Consider the following 22,382-nt stretch of genomic DNA (forward strand, 5'->3'; position numbering starts at 1 on the left):
CCTCCAAGTCTCCGACCACTACCTTGTATCCTTTTCCTCTCGCTCTCATCCAACACTTCCCACACTGCCCCTACTCGGATGGTATCGCGCCGTCCCAACCTTCGCTCTCTCTCCCCCGCTACTCTCTCCTCTTCCATCCTATCATCTCTTCCCTCTGCTCAAACCTTCTCCAACCTATCTCCTGATTCTGCCTCCTCAACCCTCCTCTCCTCCCTTTCTGCATCCTTTGACTCTCTATGTCCCCATCCTCCAGGCCGGCTCGGTCCTCCCCTCCTGCTCCGTGGCTCGACGACTCACTGCGAGCTCACAGATCAGGGCTCCGGGCAGCCGAGCGGAAATGGAGGAAAACTCGCCTCCCTGCGGACCTGGCATCCTTTCACTCCCTCCTCTCTACATTCTCCCTTCTGTCTCTGCTGCTAAAGCCACTTTCTACACTCTAAATACCAAGCATCTGCCTCTAACCCTAGGAAGCTCTTTGCCACCTTCTCCTCCCTCCTGAATCCTCCTCCCCCTCCTCCCCCCTCCTCCCTCTCTGCGGATGACTTCGTCAACCATTTTGAAAAGAAGGTCGACAACATCCGATCCTCGTTCTTAAGTCAAAAAGACACCGCTGGTTCTGCTCACACTGCCCTACCCTGTGCTTTGACCTCTTTCTCCCCTCTCTCTCCAGATGAAATCTCGAGTCTTGTGACGGCGGCCGCCCAACACCTGCCCGCTTGACCCTATCCCCTCCCTCTTCTCCAGACCATTTCCGGAGACCTTCTCCCTTACCTCACCTCGCTCATCAACTCATCCTTGACCGCTGGCTACGTCCCTTCCGTCTTCAGAGAGCGAGAGTTGCACCCCTTCTGAAAAAACCTACACTCGATCCCTCCGATGTCAACAACTACAGACCAGTATCCCTTCTTTCTTTTCTCTCCAAAACTCTTGAACGTGCCGTCCTTGGCCAGCTCTCCTGTTATCTCTCTCAGAATGACCTTCTTGATCCAAATCAGTCAGGTTTCAAAGACTAGTCATTCAACTGAGACTGCTCTTCTCTGTGTCACGGAGGCGCTCCGCACTGCTAAAGCTAACTCTCTCTCCTCTGCTCTCATCCTTCTAGACCTATCGGCTGCCTTTTATACTTGTGAACCATCAGATCCTCCTCTCCCACCCTCTCGAGCTGGGCATCTCCGGCGCGGCCCACGCTTGGATGGTCGTCTACCTGACAGGTCGCTCCTACCAGGTGGCGTGGCGAGAATATGCTCCCGCACCCACGTGCCTCTCACACTGGTGTCCCCCAGGGCTCTGTTCTAGGCCCTCTCCTATTTCTCGCTAATACACCAAGTCACCTTGGCTCTGTCATATCCTCACATGGTCTCTCCTATCATTGCTATGCAGACGACACACAATTAATCTTCTCCTTTCCCCCCTCTGATAACCAGGTGGCGAATCGCATCTCTGCATGTCTGGCAGACATATCAGTGTGGATGACGGATCACCACCTCAAGCTGAACCTCGCAAGACGGAGCTGCGCTCTTCCTCCCGGGGAAGGACTGCCCGTTCCATGATCTCACCATCACGGTTGACAACTCCATTGTGTCCTCCTCCCAGAGTGCTAAGAACCTTGGCGTGATCCTGGACAAACACCCTGTCGTTCTCAACTCACATTCAGGCGGTGACCCGTTTCCTGTAGGTTCATGCTCTACAACATTCGCAGTAGTTACGACCCTGCCTCACACAGGAAGCGGCGCAGGTCCTAATCCAGGCACTTGTCATCTCCCGTCTGATTACTGCAACTCGCTTGTTGGCTGGGCTCTCCTGCCTGTGCTATAAACCCCTACAACTCATCCAGAACGCGCCGCAGCCCGTCTTGGTGTTCAACCTTCCCAAGTTCTCTTCACGTCACCCGCTCCTCCGCTCTCTCCACTGGCTTCCAGTTGAAGCTCGCATCCGCTACAAGACCATGGTGCTTGCCTACGGAGCTGTGAGGGGAATCGGCCCTCCGTACCTTTCAAGCTCTGATCAGCCCTAACCCACCAAACAAGGGCACTGCGTTCATCCACCTCTGGCCTGCTCGCCTCCCTACCTCTGAGGAAGTTACAGTTCCCGCTCAGCCCCAGTCAATAACTGTTCGCTGCTCTGGCACCCCAATGGTGGAACAAACTCCCTCACGACGCCAGGTCAGCTGGATCAATCACCACCTCCGGAGACACCTGAAACCCACCTCTTTAAGGAATACCTAGGATAGGATAAAGTAATCCTTCTAACCCCCCCCCCCCCTGAAAAGAGTTAGATGCACTATTGTAAAGTGGTTGTTCCACTGGATATCATAAGGTGAATGCACCAATTTGTAAGTCGCTCTGGATAAGAGCGTCTGCTAAATGACTTAAATGTAAATGTAAATGTAGTTTGCCCCCGGTAATGCGTTGGGCAGACCGCACCACCCTCTGGAGAGCCTTGCGGTTGCGGGCGGTGCAATTGCCATACCAGGCGGTGAGACAGCCGACAGGATGCTTTCAATTGTGCATCTGTAAAAGTTTGTGAGGGTTTTAYGTGACAAGKCACGTTTCTTTAGCTTCCTGAGGTTGAAGAGGCCTTCTTCAGCACACTGTCTGTGTGGGTGGTCCATTTCAGTTTGTCAGTGATGTGTACGCCAAGGATCTTGAAGCTTTCCACCTACTCCACTGCGGTCCCATCAATGTAGATTGGGGGGGTCCACCCTCTGCTGTTTCCTGAAATCCACAATCATCTCCTTTGTTTTGTTGACGTTAAGTGAGAGGTTGTTTTCCAGGTACCACACTTCCAGAGCCCTCACCTCCTCCTTGTAGTGTGTCTCGTCATCGTTGGTAATCAAGCCCACTACTGTTGTGTCGTCTGCAAACTTGATGATTGAGTTGGAGGCATGCTTGGCCACGCACTCATGGGTGAAAAGGGATTACAGTAGGGGGCTGAGCGCGCACCCTTGTGGGGCCCCAGTGTTGAGGATCAGCAGAGTGGAGGTGATGTTTCCTACCTTCACCACCTGGGGGTGGCCCGTCAGAAAGTCCAGGACCCAGTTGCACAGGGCGAGGTTCAGACCCAGGGCCTCAAGCTTAYGGATGAGCTTGGAGGGTGCTATGGTGTTGAATGCTGAGCTATTGTCAATAAACAGCATTCTTACATAGGTATTACTCTTGTCCAGGTGGGATAGGGCAGTATGCAGAGTGATGGCCATTGCATTGTCTGTGGATCTATTGGGGCGGTAAGCAAATTGAAGTGGGTCTAGGGTGGCAGGTAAGGTAGAGGTGATATGATCCTTGACTAGTCTCTCAAGGTACTTTATGATGACAGACGGGACTGCTACGAGGGAATAGTCATTTAGTTCAGTTACCTTTGCCTTCTTGGGTACAGGAACAATGGTGGCCATCTTGAAGCATGTGGGGACAGCAGACTGGGATAGGGAGAGATTGAATATGCCCGTAAACATACCAGCCAGCTGGTCTGCGCATGCTCTGAGGACGCGGCTAGGGATGCCGTCTGGGCCGACAACCTTGTGAGGGTTAACACGTTTACATTTTTATTCACGTCGGCCACATAGAAGGTGAGCCCACAGTCCTTGTTAGCGGGCCCTGTCTGTGGCACTGTTTTATCCTCAAAGCATGCGAAGAATGTGTTTAGCCTGTCCGGAAGCAAGACGTCGGTCTTGGCGACGTGGCTGGTTTTCCTTTTGTAGTCCGTGATTGTCTGTAGTCCCTGCCACATAAGTCMCGTGTCTGAGCCGCTGAATTGCGACATTAAACACAACTGCTTCTTTTGTAAATTATGTCTGAGTGTTGGCGCATGCCCCTGGCTATCTGAAAATTGTGCCYTCTGGTTAGGTTAATATAAGGAATATAAAATTATTTATACTTTTTGATACATAAGTATATTTTAGCAATTACATTTACTTTTGCTACTAAAGTATATTTAAAACCAGATACTTTAAGTCATCTTTACTTTTACTCAAGTATGACAATTGAGTACTTTTTCCACCACTGGGTATAAAACACATCAAACATACGGAAACCACGTTTGACTCCGTACCATTTATTACATTCCAGCCATAACAATGACCATGTCCTCCTATAGCTCCTCCCACCAGCCTCCTTTGACACAAACACACAAGCAACAAAAGGTCTGGGGCAGGCCCACAGTGCCCAGACAGAGGTGCCCACAGTGCCCAGACAGAGGTACCCCAAGGCACAGGCTTTCATTAAGAGTGAGAAATCATGTGCTAATGAATTAGCCCCAGTGTTTATAATTGCGCTATCCCAGCTCAGTGGATTCCCTCCTCCAAGGTGACTTACAGGCCATTTCTTCCGTTTGACTGCACTCTTTGAAGAGGGATTCAGACCGATGGATTAGTGTGAATGTGAAGAGCACTGTGTCTGAAGCTAAGAGTGGATACATGATCCCACAATGCTATGATAACCATTACATAGGCTACATACACAAAGAATGGCATGGCAGATCCCTATACACAGTCAGGAAACACTCAGGGCCCTAAATATTGGTAGTAAAAGATTAACTGGAATCAAGATACAAGGATGATAGTATAATAATCTGGTTGGTGGCTTCTAATAAAAACGCTGATGGCACATTCCGATCAGGAAGTGTGTTTCAATGATCAGGGATTAGAGTAAACTAAGGTTGCAAGAGCCAAGGATGGGTCCTCTTTATCACTGTAACATGTATGGTTCTGACTAGGTGCATTAGCGACCTCTATTGGAAGTGATATGCAGTGCAATCCACTGCACTGTGACTCATCGAGGCTACGACTGCAGCAAGCATTTGATAAAGTTTACACATTCTATATAAAGAATTTAGTTGGACAATAAGCCTTTAGTATGGGGGTTGATGATATCTCTGCCTACTCACACCTTCAAGATCCAGAGAACCCTCTTTAGGGACAATGTCCTAAGTATGTCACTCTTTTGCACAATAACTTAAAGCCATTTTCRAAATTCAGAGGATATTTTAAAAAGCAAATAGATAAAAGGTAATAAGTAGCCTACATCAGTTTCATTTGTTTTACAATCTATGGTCAATCATTTTATAGCACTTAGGTTCTCTTTACACTAGGTGGCATTAGAGACCACAAAACAACCTTATACAAGAAAGTAGTTCATATTTAACTTAGCAACAGTGCTGCTGGTTGTTCATCACCACATCTACCTAGTCACTGTATCGGCACACGTTTTTTTCTCTTCCATGTTCACATGCAAAAGCAATTCATCACAAGCACATACAAACAAGCACATACAGGCACACCCAGCACATACACGCACGCTCACTCTATTTGACTAAACAGTGAAATCTGCCATTTCCCATCTAAAACCTGAGTTGAGAGAATAAGCCCCACCAGGCTCCAGCACTGGGGGAGCTGGGGGCTGTGCTGGGTCTGAGCTGGGTCTGTGTGACACCAAGCCTCTGTCAGTCAGCTCAGCACCACTGTCAGCCCACATAAAGCCACTTTAAATGTGAAAGGAGACGCTTTGAGTTTGCTTTCTAACCACGGTCAGAGTCAATGCAACAGGCCCCAAAAGGAGGGGAGCACCCCTTGGGTTGCTTTCCCCCCTCACCCCTTTCTCCCCCTTTTTCCATCCCAAACAAACAGACAGCCCCTGCTTATTTGTACCGTTTGAGAAAACAAATCCTAAAATCCTGGTGCTGTGCAAAGGATCAGAAAAGCAATGCAAAAATCAATTGGCTCTGCGAGTCTCAAGACTGCCATGCAGCAAATTGCCCCTGAAAGACGGCACTATGRGAAGGCTTTCTTTTTATAGCTCCTCTCTTCAAAAAATAAAACAAATCTTTTAGGAGGGGAGAACAGAGTGCAGAAGGCCTCCTTCCTGAAATGCATTTGAATCATGTGGATGGAGGGACTCTTCATTGAAAGCAGTGTGTGTCTTGTGCAATTTGTGCCACATCCAATATCACTAAAAAGGGCTAAAAAGGGTACATTTAAGTAGAAGTTGCACCAATACTACAGATCTAGGGTCAGATTATCCTACTACCAAACCTAGCCTTAACCATTACAAGTATGAAGAAGAATATCAGATCCTTCATCATTTGCTTCCACCTTTAATTAATATGCAACCAAACATACACTCACCGGCCAGGTTAGTAGGTACACCCATCTAGTGTTGGGTTGCTGCAGATTGGACGACAATACATCAGTGGCACCAGCCTGTACCGTTGACACCAGGCAGAATGGGTCCATGGACTCATGCTGCTTACACCAAATCCAGACTGCAATCAGCATGACCCAACAGGAACCCGTATTCGTTGAACCAGGCAATGTTTTTCCACTCCTTAATTGTCCAGTGTTGGTGTTCGCYTGCCCGCTGGAGCCGCTTCTTCTTGTTTTTAGCTGATAGGAGTGGAACCCTGTGTGGTCGTCTGCTGGAATAGCCCATCTGTGACAAGGATCGACAAGTTGTGCYTTCTYAGATTCTGTTCTCCTTCAACCTCTCTCACCAACAAGCTGTTTCGCCCACAGGATACCGTTCACACCACTGTTGTACTGCGTCGTTATTTGCCTGTTTGTGACCCTCCCGTTAGCTTGCACGATTCTAGGCATTCTTCTTCCACCTCTTTCATCAACAAGCTGTTTTTGCCCACAGGACTGCCGCTGACTGAATGATTTTTGTTTGTCGCACCATTCTTGAGAAACCCTATGCATTATCGTGCGTGAAAAGGCCATGAGGGCGGCCGTTTCAGAGATACTGGATCCGGCGTGCCTGGCACTGACAATCATACCACACTCAAAGTTGATTAGGTCGTTTTGACCATTCTAACATTCAATCGAACAGTAACTGAATGCCTCGATGCCTGTCTGCCTGTTTTATATTGCAAGCAACGTGTCTGTAGGAGTGATCCATTTTAGTGAACGTGTATTCCCAGAGTTTTGGTCCCAGGAATCGCATGATTTTTTCCCAGCAGAGCTGAACTTTGTCCAGATAATGAAATTTGTCAGGACCCCGAATCTTACCAAAAAGGGTAATTCAAAGGTGTTTTCCTGTGGGGACAGCCAAAGAAACCTTTAAGGTTGTAGATATCATTTCCCCCCCCTAAGAGTGTATAATACAGTTACACTTAGTGTGCACACGCATGCATACACACACACACACAGACACACACAAACACACACYCACCGGGATCAGAAAGTAGATGATGAGAGTAAGGGTAAGCAGAGTTGAGCTGAAGAGTGCAGGGGGAGAGATCTGGCAGTTCTTAAAAGAAGCTGTAAACTCACTTTGTTGGTTGGAATTTGCAGCACCATGGAACGATTTAATAACAATGCGTGAAGCAATAAAAATTACACAGCTTCTGCTCCAAAGGAAAAATGAATTGCTCTCAGGTTGCACTCCAGATACATTTGTTCATCCAAGCACAAACACGCACAGGCAGGCAGGGAGAGCACAATCGACCAGCCACACACACACACACACACACACCACACACACACACACACACACACACACACACACACACACACACACACACACACACACACACACACACACACACACACACACACACAACAAACACCACACACCACACACACACACACACACACACACACACACACACACACACACACAGTCTCTCTCACACACACAAACACACACACACACAGGTGCATGTGGAGCCCTTGGCTACAGGCTGCCCTAGCCTAAAGACTGTGTATGTGTGTGTGTGTGTGTGGGGGGGGTGTATCTGGATCTCTGTGCAGTAGAGAGAAAGAGAGAGGGCCTGCAGCCCAGCCTCCCTTGGTGAGAGGCGGGCCTGCAGCATTCCACCGTCTGCCTGTCAGGCCAGGTGCATTCCGCTCTGTGAGGTGGGGCCAAAACACACACATGTACACACACATATACACATGACACACACACACATGCGCGCATACACACATGCAGAGAGCACCACTCAAACAAACACACACACTGTTCCCATAAATGCATCATACACCAGTGGCGGCTGGTGGGAGGAGCTATAGGAGGATGGGCTCATTGTATTGGCTGGAAGGTAATCGATGGAACGGTATCAAACACATCAAACATATGGAAACCACATGCTTGACTCCATTCCATTTATTCCATTCCAGCCATTACAATGAGCCCATCCTCCTATAGCTCCTCCCACCAGCCTCCACTGTCATACACATATGATATGTAGGGAAGGGTGAGACAAAATGCCATTGTCTGTGCAGCACTCCTTTGAGTACTGTGTCTCTTTAATTCATGTATGATTCAGTCATTTCTAATGCATGGATTTTTCTGTTTGGAGGCAGAGCTATTTAAAGAGCAGGGGTTGAATACACGGTGAATGTACAGCCAGACTCTTTTTGAAGTTCTCACGGTACTGCTGCTGATGTGCTGTGAGTCACACATGGACAGGGCAGACGGGGGTGGAGTGTGTGTGTGTGTGTGTGTGTGTGTGTGTGTGTGTGTGTGTGTGTGTGTGTGTGTGTGTGTGTGTGTGTGTGGCACTACACAGTAGGAGTCCTTTTCTCACTTGTTCTTTCTCATCACCAGGTTTGCTGCCTCCGTCTCTGAGCTCTACAGGAATCACAAGGCAAAGGCCTGATATCTACTTCCTCTGCTCTCCTGAAGGCTTGGTCAAATGTAAAAAGCCGCAACAGCCTCGGAAACAAAAGCGCCATTCAGCGTGAGTCCGTTGCTTCCCCTCCACACTACTCAATCCTCACACAAAAGTCTGCTGGTTACATGCTATTTGACAAGCACGGGACTCCATGCTTGAAAAGCCCTGAATCATACCCATTATTCCCTGGCATGGCAGACTATACATTCTTGGCAGACTATACACCCTTCACGGTTCTTCTCGCTTCCCCCTATTCCTGCATCTCCCCCACCCCTTTCCCTCTTCTTCCACCACTCCTCTCCTTCCATCCCTCCATCCCTGTTCATGTATGCTGGTAGAGGGGGCCAATTCCCACCTCATCCCCACCCCTGCCCACTACTCATCCATTTCCATACGGCAAATTTTTCATCCCTGAATTGTCGCCCCCACCCAGCACCAAGCTTGTCCCATTGCTCTCCGCATGCCACCCCTTCGGTTGCCTCCGCCGATCCCCATGTGTCTCCCCACCCACCCCCGGTGGCTAGGAGGCCCCGGAGAGGCTTTTCTGGACAGGTCCCTGTTCTTCCTCTTTTCTCTTCTTCTTTTGTGTAGGAAGAGCTTCAACATCTGAAAACAATCAAATAATCTGGGCACAATGCGACTCTTTATAGAGGGGGAAGTGGTGATTCCCAGATGAAGAGGGGAGGATGAGGGAGGAAGGGGGGATCACACAGCTGAAGTGGGAGAAAAAAATATTTAAATATTCTTGCATAGAGTAAGATGAGGAGTCATGAGTGACTCAGCGCTATCAGTCAGTGAGTCCTCCTCTGGGATTGTGGGGAGAGCGGAAACATCTCCGGGCCAGGTTAAGCACTGGGGGACTTCCAGCCCATTTTCTTCCTTGAGACCCCCATTATTAGCCAGATAGTGATATTTTTGCGTGAAAAACCCAAGTTAAACTGTGCTTAAAATGGACCAGCTTCTGAAATTTCAGATTAATCTCTGCAATGTTGGTCAATTTATTTGTCATATTGGCTGTATCGATGTGCCTCTCTGTGTCTCTCTCAGTCTCAGWGTCTTTCTRTTTCTTGCTCTCTCTCTCGCTCTTTCGCTGCTCTCCGTAACATCCCCATGAGAGTGATAAAGAGTCATCTGTAACTTCCTCTCCAACATGTTCAATAATCCCTTTTATACGGTGGGGTCGGATGATWACAGGGAAGCCAAATTAACTGCAGCCGCCCAAATACCCCCCCCCCCCCAAGCAACAAAGGTCTGACCACCTTACCAAAAACACAGTTCCCCCATTTAGCAGGCTCAGGTTTCAATAACACTAACATAGGATACAATCACGGAAACTAGTCTGAAACCACTAGGAAAGGCCCATTGTAGGTGAAATGAAAACAAAGAGTCCAAGTATTCATTTCCTATAAGCCCACAGTGCAGTATGTTGCTGAACTAAACAGGAGCTTTTCCAATCTGGTCAAGCACATCCCTCATGTGTCTTCTGAATGGCATTTAAAGTGTTATTATATCCTCATAGCGGGGTAAATTACTTATCTCCTTACCCAACATCATCATGGATGGTCACATAGTTCACATTCTACCTATTATCCTAGCTGGGGCCATCCATTATAAGCATTTCTCTCTCGCAAGGGCTTCACAGCAATGACCCTCCATTTGAATTTGCACTGTATCTACAAAAGTATGTGGACACCCCTTCAAATTAGTGGATTTGGTTATTTCAGCCACACCCATTGCTGACAAGTGTATAAAATTAAGCACACAACCATGCAATCTCCATAGACAAAAATTGGCAATAGAATGGCCTTACTGAAGAGCTCAGTGACTTTCAACGTGGCACTGTCATAGAATGCCACCTTTCCAACAAGTCAGTTCGTAAAATTTCTGCACTGCTAGAGCTTCCCCGGTCAWCTGTAAGTGCTGATATTGTGAAGTGGAAACGTCTAGGAGCAACAACGTCTAGGAGCAACAACGGGACCGCCGAGTGCTGAAGTGCGTACAAATCGTCTGTCCTTGGTTGCAACACTCAATACAGAGTTCCAAACTGCCTCTGGAAGCAACGTCAGCACAAGAACTGTTCGTCGGGAGCTTCATGAAATGAGCAGCCACAAACAAGCCTAAGATCACCATGTGCAATCCCAATTGTATGCTGGAAGGGTGTAAAGCTCACTGACTCTGGAGCAGTGGAAATGCGTTTTKTGGAGTGATGAATCACGCTTCACGATCTGGCAGTTCGACGGATGAATCTGGGTTTGGCATAMGCCAGGACATCGCTATCTGCCCGAATGCATAGTGGCAACTGTAACGTTTGGTGGAGGAGGAATAATGGTCTGGGGCTGTTTTTCATGGTTTGGGTTAGGCCCCTTAGTTCCAGTGAAGGGAAATCTTAACGCTACAGCTTACAATGATATTCTATGTAACGGCAGTGTAGGGATCGGACCAAGACGCAGAGTGGAAAGTGTCCATAATTTATTATAAAATTAACTGAACACTACAATGAAACAAATTAACAAATAGAATCCAACCGAAAACAGTCCCGTTTACGAACACGAATACGAACACGAAAGACAAACACCCACAAACACACACGTGAACCCCGGCTGCCTAAGTATGATTCTCAATCAGGGACAACGWTTGACAGCTGCCTCTGATTGAGAATRATACCAGGCCGAACACACAAAACCCCAACATAGAAAACAACACATAGACAACCCACCCAACTCACGCCCTGACCATACTCAATAAATACAAAACAAGAGAAACAGGTCAGGAACGTGACATTCTAGACGATTCCGTACTTCCAAATTTGTAGTAACTGTTTGGGGAAGGCTCTTTCCTGTTTCAGCATGACAATGCCCCCATGCACAAAATGAGGTCCATACAGAAATGGTTTGTCGAGATCGGTGTGGAAGACTGGTCTGCACAGAGCCCTGACCTCAACCTCATCGAACACCTTTGGGATGAATTGGAACGCCGACTGCAAGCCAGGCCTAATCGCCCAACATCATTGCCCGATCTCACTAATGCTCTTGTGGCTGAATGGAAGCAAGTCCCAGCAGCAATGTTCCTACATCTAGTGGAAAGCCTTCCCAGGAGAGTTATACTCTAGCAGCAAAGGGGGGACCAACTCCAAATTAATGCCCATGATTTTGGAATGAGATGTTAGACGAGCAGGTGTCCACATACTTTTTTTCAGATATTATACATCCTTGTCATGTGTATAATTCCTAAGCATGACACTGTTGACACACTTTACACATCCATTTAACCAGATCCTCTAACTGGCACATTCCCTGGATAAGCACACTCCCATTAGAGGCTCAACAACAGGTCCAACACATGAACTCATAGTCACATGTCACTACTAATGTACCTAAAAGGTACCTCAATATTACCATGCAGTGTTGTCTTTGTCTACACTAAACCAGTTTTAGTCACGTTCGGTTAAAAAAGTCCCACAGGCAGTCCCACAGGCAGTCCTACATACAGTTGAATTCGGAAGTTTACATACACCTTAGCCAAAAACATTTAAACTCAGTTTTTCACAATTCCTGACATTTAATCCTAGTAAAAACTCCATGTCTTAGGTCAGTTAAGATCACCACTTTCTTTTAGCTATGCGAAATGTCAGAATAATAGTAGAGAGAATGATTTCTTTCAGCTTTTATTTCTTTCATCACATTCCCATTCCACAGCCCTGTTCCTGCTCCTCGCACTCTCCCTCAAGTGCGCTTTCCCAGTCAGGTCCGTCCTGTTCCTGCTCCTCGCACTCGCCCTGAAGTGCGTGTCACCAGCCCGGTGCCACCTGTACCGGCCCCACGCTTCAGGCCTCCAGTGCACCTCTACAGTCCAGTACGTCCTGTGCCTCCTCCCCGCACTCGCCCTGAGGTGCGTGTCACCAGCCCGGTGCCACCTGTACCGGCTCCACGCATCAGGCCTCCAGTGTGCCTCCACAGTCCAGTACGTCCTGTGCCTCTTCACCGCACTCGCCCTGAGTGCAGTGCCGGCCCCACGTACCAAGCTTCCGGCGACAGTTCCCAGTCCGGAGCTTCCGGCGACGTTTCACAGTCCGGAACCTCCTGAGACGGTCCACGGTCCGGAACCTCCAGCGACGGTCAGCGGTCCGGAGCCTCCAGCGACGGTCTGCGGTCTGGAGCCTCCGGCGGGGGTTCTCAGTTCGGAGCCTCCGGCGACGATCTACGGTCCGGAGCCTCCGGCGACGAACCACGGTCTAGAGTCCCCGGCGACGAACCACGGTCCGGAGTCCCCGGCGACGATCTACGGTCCGGAGTCCCCGGCGACGATCCACGGTTGGAGTCCCCGGCGACGACCCACGGTCCGGCTCCTCCGGCGACGATCCACGGTCCGGAGCCTCCGGCGACGATCCACGGTCCGGTGCCTCCGGCGACGATCCACGGTCCGGGGCCTCCGGCGACGATCCACGGTCCGGGGCCTCCGGCGACAATCCACGGTCCGTGGCCTCCGGCGACGATCCACGGTCCGGGGCCTCTGGCGACGATCCACGGTCCGGAGCTTCCGGCGATGCGCTCCGCACCGGAGCCGCCCCCGACGCCCTACGTCATCCATCGTAGATGCCCACCCGGACCCTCCCCTATTGAGTCAGGTTTTGCGGTCGGAGTCCGCACCTTTGGGGGGGGGGGGTACTGTCACGCCCTGACCATAGACTAGGGTGGGTCATCTAGGGGATTATGTTTCTATGTTGGCCAGGTATGGTTCCCAATCAGAGTCAGCTGTTTGCCGTTGTCTCTGATTGGGGATCATATTTAGCCAGCCATTTCCCCTTTGTGCTTTGTGGGATCTTGACTATGGATAGTTGCCTGTTAGCACTATTGTTAGCTTCACGTTTCATTTTGAGATTTATTGTTTTTGTTTTGCTGTGAGTTTCACCTAGTAATAAAAAGATGTGGAACCCAGATCACACTACGCTTTGGTCCACTCATTATAACGATCGTGACAGAAGTTTACATTCACTCAATTAGTATTTGGTAGCATTGCCTTTATAATTGTTTAACTTGGGTCAAACGTTTCGGGTAGCCTTCCACAAGCTTCCCACAATAAGTTGGGTGAATTTTGGCCCATTCCTCCTGACAGAGCTGGTGTAACTGAGTCAGGTTTTTAGGCCTCCTTGCTCGCACACACTTTTTCAGTTCTGCCAACAAATGTTCTATAATTTTGTATCTGTTTTCTCCAGCATCTTTACAAGATCCTTTGCCGTTGTTCTGGGATTGATTTGCACAATTCGCACCAAAGTACGTTCATCTCTAGGAGACAGAACGCGTCTCCTTCCTGAGTGGTATGACGGTTGCGTAGTCCCATGGTATTTATACTTGCGTACTACTGTTTGTACTAATGAACGTGGTACCTTCAGGTGTTTGGAAATTGCTCCCAAGGATGAACCAGACTTGCGGAGGTCTACATTTTTTTTCTGAGGTCTTGGCTGATTTCTTTTGATTTTCCCATGATGTCAAGCAAAGAGGCACTGAGTTTGAAGGTAGGCCTTGAAATACATCCACAGGTACACCTCCAATTGACTCAAATGATGTCAATTAGCCTAACAGAAGCTTCTAAAGCCATTACATAATTTTCTGGAATTTTCCAAGCTGTTTAAAGGCACAGTCAACTTAGTGTATGTAAACTTCTGACCCACTGGAATTGTGATACAGTGAATTATAAGTGAAATAATCTGTCTGTAAACAAAAAATGACTTGTGTCATGCACAAAGTAGATGTCCTAACTGACTTGCCAAAACTATAGTTTGTTTCACAAGAAATATGTGGAGTGGTTGAAAAACGAGTTTAAATGGTTGAAAAATGAGTTTTAATGACTCCAACCTAAGTATATATAAACTTCCGACTTTAACTGTACATAGGCAGTAGTCAAACATGCCTGAAGGCTTTGCACTTCCTCTCCTTGGAACAGCTACACCTTTTCCGCCGGCCACAGAGCAATTAGCATGCCTGGCTGCCACAGGCTTCCGAGGCCATGCCCGCACTAATCATAGGTATGCATTGTTGTGTTCAGCTCGCAGCCCTTTAAACAGCACCTCTGGTTTAAAGCCCCTCCTCTCTATTGAGTTGGACACAGGCCAAGCCCTTACACTAGGCTAGTACATTGTCTGGTTAGATGGCAAACTGAAGGGGAGATCTGCAGATTTAAGAATGGGTTGAGGGGAACAGAGTTGCTCCACCACAGGTATGCTATTGGGAAACAGGAATCAACAACATCAACAGGAACATAAAGGGAACCAAACCGGTGTGGCTTAAATCAAATAAACAAGAGAGGGAGGGACACAATGTAGATAAAAAGGCAGAGGATCCTTAGATTAGTGTCTTTAGGAGTTGTTGTTTACCTTACTGACTATGGGCTCTAAGAGGTCTCACAGACTGAATGTCTGATGATGTACACACACATCCTGTTCTCTCCATAATGTTCATACAAAGAGGGACCTTCACTTCCCTTCACTTGTGACCGGAGGTTGACTGTGTACTCTAGATCACTCTGCTGCTTACGCTAGTGATCACTTGAGTTTGAGGTCGTCACCTGATTGTGGTCATGCATGAGAGCTAGAAACCGGTGCTGCTTTGAATAGAACGCAACTTAGTTTGGACGTTACACCTTGAGCAACTTCATCTTCCTTCAGTAGATACGTTGTGTCCCTAAGCTGTGTGTGTCAATGTGTGTCCTGCTTTACACCATCCTGACTTTTATAACTTACTTTCCTTGGAATGTTTTCAATGTTGGTGTGCATTCTTGCAGTATGTGAGTGAGTTACTTAATCTACTGCATCTATGATATGTGTTTATAAAATACTATGAGTCGTTGCTCCCTTAAAACTTGAGTAGGTAACACTGCTCTAGATCTAATCTTCAGGTATTGAGGTCACCATTGAAAATCATATTGATTCATTATGTTATATATCTCCTTTAACGGGTACCCTGATTGCTCTATGTGAGGGAAATAGCGCAATGAGGCTTTTCCCTTTGAGCTAAACATCCTGTTGCCCTTGTGCTCTGTACACTATGTTGTGTGTGAACAACACAGGAAATGCATTAGGCCATCCATATTTGTGAGATGAGAAAACAAACTGACTTCCTGAACTCTGAATAGTCCTCCAAAGTATAGAGGCAATGCTAGAGGAGAAATTCAAAGATGGTCATTGTTTTACTGCTCAAATGAAACAAGGGACACTTTATTTGCGCTTGTGGACCTAAGCCTAAACATGAGGACACTCAATTCTATTAAAGGAGGGGTGAAAAGTGTACTACTGTAACCTACTTTTCAAATTGAATACATTTTATAAACCCATTGCCACAAAGGTCTGTTTGGTGACATCAACATGCTTATAAGACTGCAAATAACATGGCAGTTGAGTCTGAACCATATTGATTTTTTTGTAAATAAATTAAAAATAACTTGTTCCAAGAATATCAGCAGCAATTTTTTGTTGTTGTCTTAATTTAAGGTTAATGTTAGGTATAAAGTTAGCAGTGTGGTTAAATTTAGGGTTAGGTATAAAATCTAACTTTAAGAAGAGAAATTGTAGAAATAGGCGGGATTTAGCCAAAAGTATGACTTTGTGGCTGTGGTAACTATTGACGACTACAGTTTGTGCCACAGCCTTAAATAACAGCTGTATAAAACAAGCTGTATGGGAGTCAGTGAAATACAAAGAAACTTCTCACACAACATACTGTCACTATGACAACCGGGCAGAATCATTTAGCCCGATTTCTCGCTATTCCAGACAGCACAGAAATCCAATAGCGTTAAAGTCTTATATAACCACCCCATTGGTATCTCATGGCATATGACATCTCACAGGAGTGAATAAGATGAATGCATATCATATGAATTTGGGGTTAAATTGTCAATTGGTATTGCTTTTGTTTTCTGGCTGTCTTTATGTCACAAAATAAAAATYTCCAATGGTTGTTTGCAGAATGACAATGTAATAGCACGATATACTACATTCACACTATCTTTTGGAGAAACACGTAGTTAGAACAATACAATAATCATAATAAAGTTAAGGATCTGTGAACATGAGTGGGTAGTGTTTTTCAAAGGTTTACTTACACTTGCTGGTTAATGTAATTTTATAAAATAATCTATTATTTTATAAAGCTATGGCTGTGAAAGGCAAAAATAATTGGCTAACTTTATTCTCTGTCTTCAAATGTAATTTCGATCGCAATCATGTTTATATTGTTGTCTATTAGTATCACCTTGTGCATCCAAGAAGACGGTCAAAACGGATATTCTGTCCCGAAGCAAATATATTGAAGATTACTCATTTACCTGGCCGGATCAAAAAGTCACTGCAGATACAATATAATTTTCTGGATTCTTTTTAACACTTCCCATCATGTTGATGTCAACATGAAACAATAATTTTCTGGAATTCAAACAAATTACATTCATCATCATTCACATATCTGGCCTCAGACCTACTCTTGAGATGAAGCCTACAACCAATGAATGAGAAAACGATTGAAGAATACAGCTGTAGCCTTCGTTCTCTGTTATTTTAAATCATTAAGTGGAATCTGATGTAATTCCACGTGCTGCCCCATGTATTCGGCTCATATGTCTATACAATCTCCTCCATTTTATAGCACTAGTCTTCCAGTATGAAAGCAGTTGTTTTCTGTGACGCTAAAGGCACGAAATGTAACCCACACCAACATAATCTAGACATGATAGCCTATTGATGGTGGTATCACATACACAATCCTTCTCACAGATGATTTTTTATTTTTTCGTGCTATCACACAGACGCTTCCTTTTTCTGTATCACTGCGTGATTGAAGGGAAACTTCTATTGGGAAGTGCAGGGACTACTTTAGGTCAATTTTGGATATAAATAATCCGAATATATGCCTAATGACACAAGCATATTTTCTCACATTTTTCTCACATATGGTTAGAGTTGATGTAAGCAATAGAATTTATAGTTGAGAATCCTTTGACATATCATATGTATTTTTTTGCAGCCACGCGGAAGGATTTCATTGTAAAACTGGTGGTCGACGCTTCCGCCCAGTTTTCCGATGTTCATTGCTCGAGTTGAAAATGGAGTTCGATTAAAGCAGATGTCCAACAACTTCTTGGGGAAAATGTAACTCACTGTATTTGCCTTTTGTATTTCAATTTCTTAATATAAATTATGTTGTACCTTTTTCTAGCTGTGGAGGCTATAATTCAACGTACACCGACACATTGACGGACCAACCAGCGCTTTTTAAGTGTTGTCCTGGACCTAAAGTTGGAGAGGGGAATGCTCGAAAGCTAGCCACTAATAACGTGCCAAATGTCGGTTTTATTTTGTACACTTTTTAGCTTCTGAACGCATTGGATTTCATTTTACCGAAGAGGATGACGAAGATGTGCATTTTGTTGTGGTTGGATTTTACTTCCAGGGAAAATCAAATTAATAATCGGTTGTCATTCCTCCTCGCAATTGAGTTACAAAATTAGCTAGGCTACTTGGTTTTCCTAAAAGAGCTCAGTTATGCATGCGCCATTGTAAGACAATTAACTTTTATACAATATCTAGGGATTTTATGCGAAAGAAAATGGTGATATTTGCGGTTTATTTCCCCGCCGTCACTGCGTCCTCGATGCTATTGCTAGGATTTGGATCCCCGTGAGAAAAAATGAGCGAAGATTCAACAAATCCAAACGAGTGAGTACATTTTTATCCCACATTCTAGAACGCGATGATAATTCTGCCTTCATGTATCTAATCTTCACTGCAATGATTTGCACGATTCTAAATGACTCTGTTCCACTATGATCCTTGGTTCTACAAATACCATTTTGAGAACTTTCATATTTAAATGAGGTTACTATTGAATTATTTTGTTTGGTTTGGTTATTTTGTTAGGTTTGTTTTCCATGATCACAACAACGTGTTTTGGGACTTAATGCAATAGAAATAAAACCGTCTTATTATGGCAACGGCAGATGTTAAATGTAATTTTGACGACTGTATAGAAAATGGATTACAATCCACTCTAACATTAGCCTCATAATTAATGCAATATATATGATAGTTGTTTCCATCAAGACTGTCTTTGAAAAATACCTTATGATTGGACTGCAATTGGATAATATCTATTAATATTTTAGATTGTATGTGTGACTAAATCGTGTAATTTATTACAATCACTGTGGCTAGATTTTGTTTAAGTGTATGATTTAAGAATACTTATATGCTTACTGTACCTACTCTAAAATTATATTGTCATAAGATTCAATATTATACAATAGTGTTTTCTTGACATTTGATAGCAGGTTACTCTGTTAGTTAATGTAGAGGTTTTAAAAATGTATATTCTCTCAATATTATTCTTTTTTCAATGGAAATGTGGCTGTAAACTGGTTGCTGCAAAAGTAGACGCCATATTTTTTTATCAATAGCACTCATTTGCATATCACAATCTCCATTCATATATATATATATTTTTTAATGGACGTATTACGTTCCAAATGTGACTGGGCTACGCCCGGAAAGCAACAGTTATGTGAATAGAAATAAGGTCCTTTGTGTCGCTGTAAATCCGTATTGTTTTAATGGGCTGATCTCTTGCGTGGCTTGTTGACAGTCAGTGAGAAATATCTGTTCGGGAGGTGCTGCGGTCACGTGACCCCTTCCATTCATAAAGAGTACCTGGGTGCCCATTCACAGTACGCTGTACAGTACAGTGTCTCGCGACTCACTGGCGATCACACAAAGATTTGGGATGAGCTTAATCTGGATGTAGACATGACAGACATCCATTCATTTGAAAACAAATAAATCATTCAAGGATGATTTGCTCTTATCGCAGTCTTCTGATGCTCTCAAAATTGGCGTCCATATTTTTTTGATTCTAGATGGTTGAAATCTGTTCCTATGCTGACATTTCCATCTTTTTTGTCTTCGAAAGATGCCCATGCTTGCACACAACAGGTTGATTGATTTAAAGTGGGAGAAAAAGGACTCTGTGTCCTTGAACTAGGCAATGTAGGCATATTGTTGTTTCATATTCAATATATTACATAAGCAAGCACCATGATGTATGGTGCTTTGCGTTTGTTCTTCCTAGTGACTGCAGCAGCACAACACATAAGATGGCCAACATATGATGCAATTGAAGATCAAGGAAGATGGTGGGAAAAGAACAGTAAGCCCCGCCTGATCCATTTTTATATTTATGCTGGCTGGAATTTACCCTCAGTCTAGCAGCTGTTGTACATAACGTACGCATCTGATGACAAAGAACACACAAAGAAGCAAGATGTTTTTAATGTCACTGGATGCCATTTTGACACTTGAGCTACACTATTGTATCAAATGTTAAGGTCTATCAGGTTTTGTACTTGTAAAGCATATGACCGAGCCATTGCAATGTGTGACTTCCGGTTTCTCCTCAAAACAGCATTAAAGTTAACCATGTCAATGAGTAGCCAAGGACAATCATTAAACCACACACTTATTGTTGTGAGTCGTAAGTGTGTGAATACAATGGGATGCTCAGTAGGTTACATTGTCGTCTTGTTGGGAGTTTCTGCACACTTCTCTGTTAGCATCACGGGCATAGTAATATATCATTCATTACAGCTTGTTGCTTCATCAAATGATCACAAAGCTGTGTGATGAATAAAATGTGGTTGAATGTGTGTGCTACTCACTCACACGCGAAGATACACTCGTACAGGTTATTAAAAGATTTTTTGCTGTGAACGTGAAATGCATACCACCATGTTAAATATCCAGTCTGCATGATACACTGAAAAGAGGAAGGGCTAGGCCTAACATGGCCTACTCTGTGTGTGTGTGTGGTCGAAGAAGGTAGCATAATCCTCCAGATAAGCAAAAAATAATCACACAGAGAAAGTAGAAGAACCAGGGTGTGTCTGTCTTGGACTACAGGAGACATATCCTTACGAGGGAGCTTAGAAGTAGTCTTTAATGAGGTTCTTCTGCCATCCAGGGATTTAAGATATTACAAACATAGTAAACAAGGGTGGGCTAAAAAAGCCCAATATGATAACAAAATAGCAAAATCACACACGTTGTTAGCTAAATGCCAATGAGCAAATACAAACATAAACTAATGGCAAAGAATGGCAAATCCAGCTCATAAAGTTATACAAACATAGGTAGTAGCTACCGAATGTCATTTTCAGTGAGTGTGGACATTTTACAAGCGAAAGTGAATGAGAGAAACTGCAAATGAATGAAAGAAACTGCAAATGAATGAACAAAGTTGTGATGCATGCTTTCCTGAAGGAAGAGCAGCATGTGTACGGAGCAGAGGGGAGGGGAAAAAATGCTAGTAGGAAGCACAGGAAAATAATTACATATTTTATGTCTGGCATTGGTAAGGTCATTAATAAATAAGTAGGGTTAGTCTAATGGTTTTGGATTGATGTCCTGTCTTCTGTTTAGCCTAGTTTGCCAGTCAGGTGATTCCTCTCGGACTCCTCTTCTTCCTATCTGTGTGATTGATTTGACAGCTCAGCATTTGTCTGTCAATGTGGGCTGTCACGATCTTATCACCTGCCCCTCGCTCCATTCCTCTGACAGGCTTCTCCCAAAATAATTCCCACAAACAACAACTGATTGAATGTGAGTATTGTGCCTTTACGACAGAGCATAGCTTCTTCAGCTGTTCGGCTAGTCATTTATGGTGGTGGTAATTGCTCAGGTTATGTGCTGTGGAACTCTGTGAAATAATGTTTAGTAGGCTACGTTTTGTTAATCTCTTTAGGRTAGTGTTTCGGGTGAAGCAGTCGAATGGGGGAAATGAATAGCCTACATAACACAACTGGTGCTTTTCCATCAAGACTTACCCCCACATTAGTGGGCAGCCAGTGTTTTAGGGCGGCAGGTAGACTAGCGGTTAGTGTTGGGCCTGTAACCAAAAGGTTGCTGGTTCTGGAAAAAAGTCTGAGCCTTCGGTAAAACACTAGGGTAAATCCTCCTGGAAATGTGCCACGCCTGTAGTTTTGAAGCCTGAATGTAGCCTTGGCCTACACACTCCTCCTAGGCCTAAGTTTCAAATACCAATTGGTGTGAAGTAGGCTTGGGCGGTATCCATATTTTCACACCGTTCTTCTGCCATCCTGGGATTTACGGTATTACTGGCATAGCACACACGGGGGTTTGTCGAATTTCTTTCCTTATTGCTTTTGAGTCAATCAGTTTTGTTGTAATAAGGTAGGGGTGGTATATAGAAGATAGCCCTAAAGAAACCACTACTAAAGGACACCAATGAGAAGAAGAGACTTGCTTGGGCCAAGAAACAAGCAATGGACATTAGACCGGTGGAAATTTGTCCTTTGGTCTGATGAGTCCAAATGTAAGATTTTTGGTTCCAACCGKCGTGTCTTTGTGAGACYCAGAGTAGGTGAACYGATGATATCTGCATGTGTGGTTCCCACCGTGAAGCATGGAGGAGGAGGTGTGATGGTATGGGAGTTCTTTGCCTGTAACACTGTTGGTGATTTTATTTAGGATTCAATGCCAACTTAACCAGCATGGCTACCACAGCGTTCAGGGGCGATACTCCATCCCATCTGGTTGGCACTTAGTGAGATTGACATTTGTTTTTCATCAGGACAATGAKCCAACACATCTCCAGGCTGTGTAAGGGCTATTTGACCAAGGAGAGTAATGGAGAGCTGCATCAGATGACCTGGCATGCACAATGACCCAACCTCAACCCAATTGAAATGGTTTGGGATTAGTTGCACCCCAGAGTGATTGA

At 45.2% G+C, this 22,382-nt stretch overlaps 1 protein-coding gene across 1 annotated transcript in view; it reads left to right on the forward strand.

The window, feature by feature from the left end:
• Positions 1-17,636: 17,636 nt before the first annotated feature.
• LOC111963409 (sprouty-related, EVH1 domain-containing protein 1) overlaps positions 17,637-22,382 on the forward strand; it is a 92,075-nt gene continuing 87,329 nt past the window's right edge. Inside the window, exon 1 of the mRNA XM_023986829.2 lies at positions 17,637-18,310. Coding sequence (XP_023842597.1) covers positions 18,282-18,310 — 29 coding nt within the window. The 5' untranslated portion in view covers positions 17,637-18,281. The remainder of the gene's footprint in view (positions 18,311-22,382) is intronic.

The sequence above is a fragment of the Salvelinus sp. IW2-2015 genome, linkage group LG4q.2, assembly GCF_002910315.2.
Source record: "Salvelinus sp. IW2-2015 linkage group LG4q.2, ASM291031v2, whole genome shotgun sequence".
NCBI classification, from domain to species: Eukaryota; Metazoa; Chordata; class Actinopteri; order Salmoniformes; family Salmonidae; genus Salvelinus; species Salvelinus sp. IW2-2015.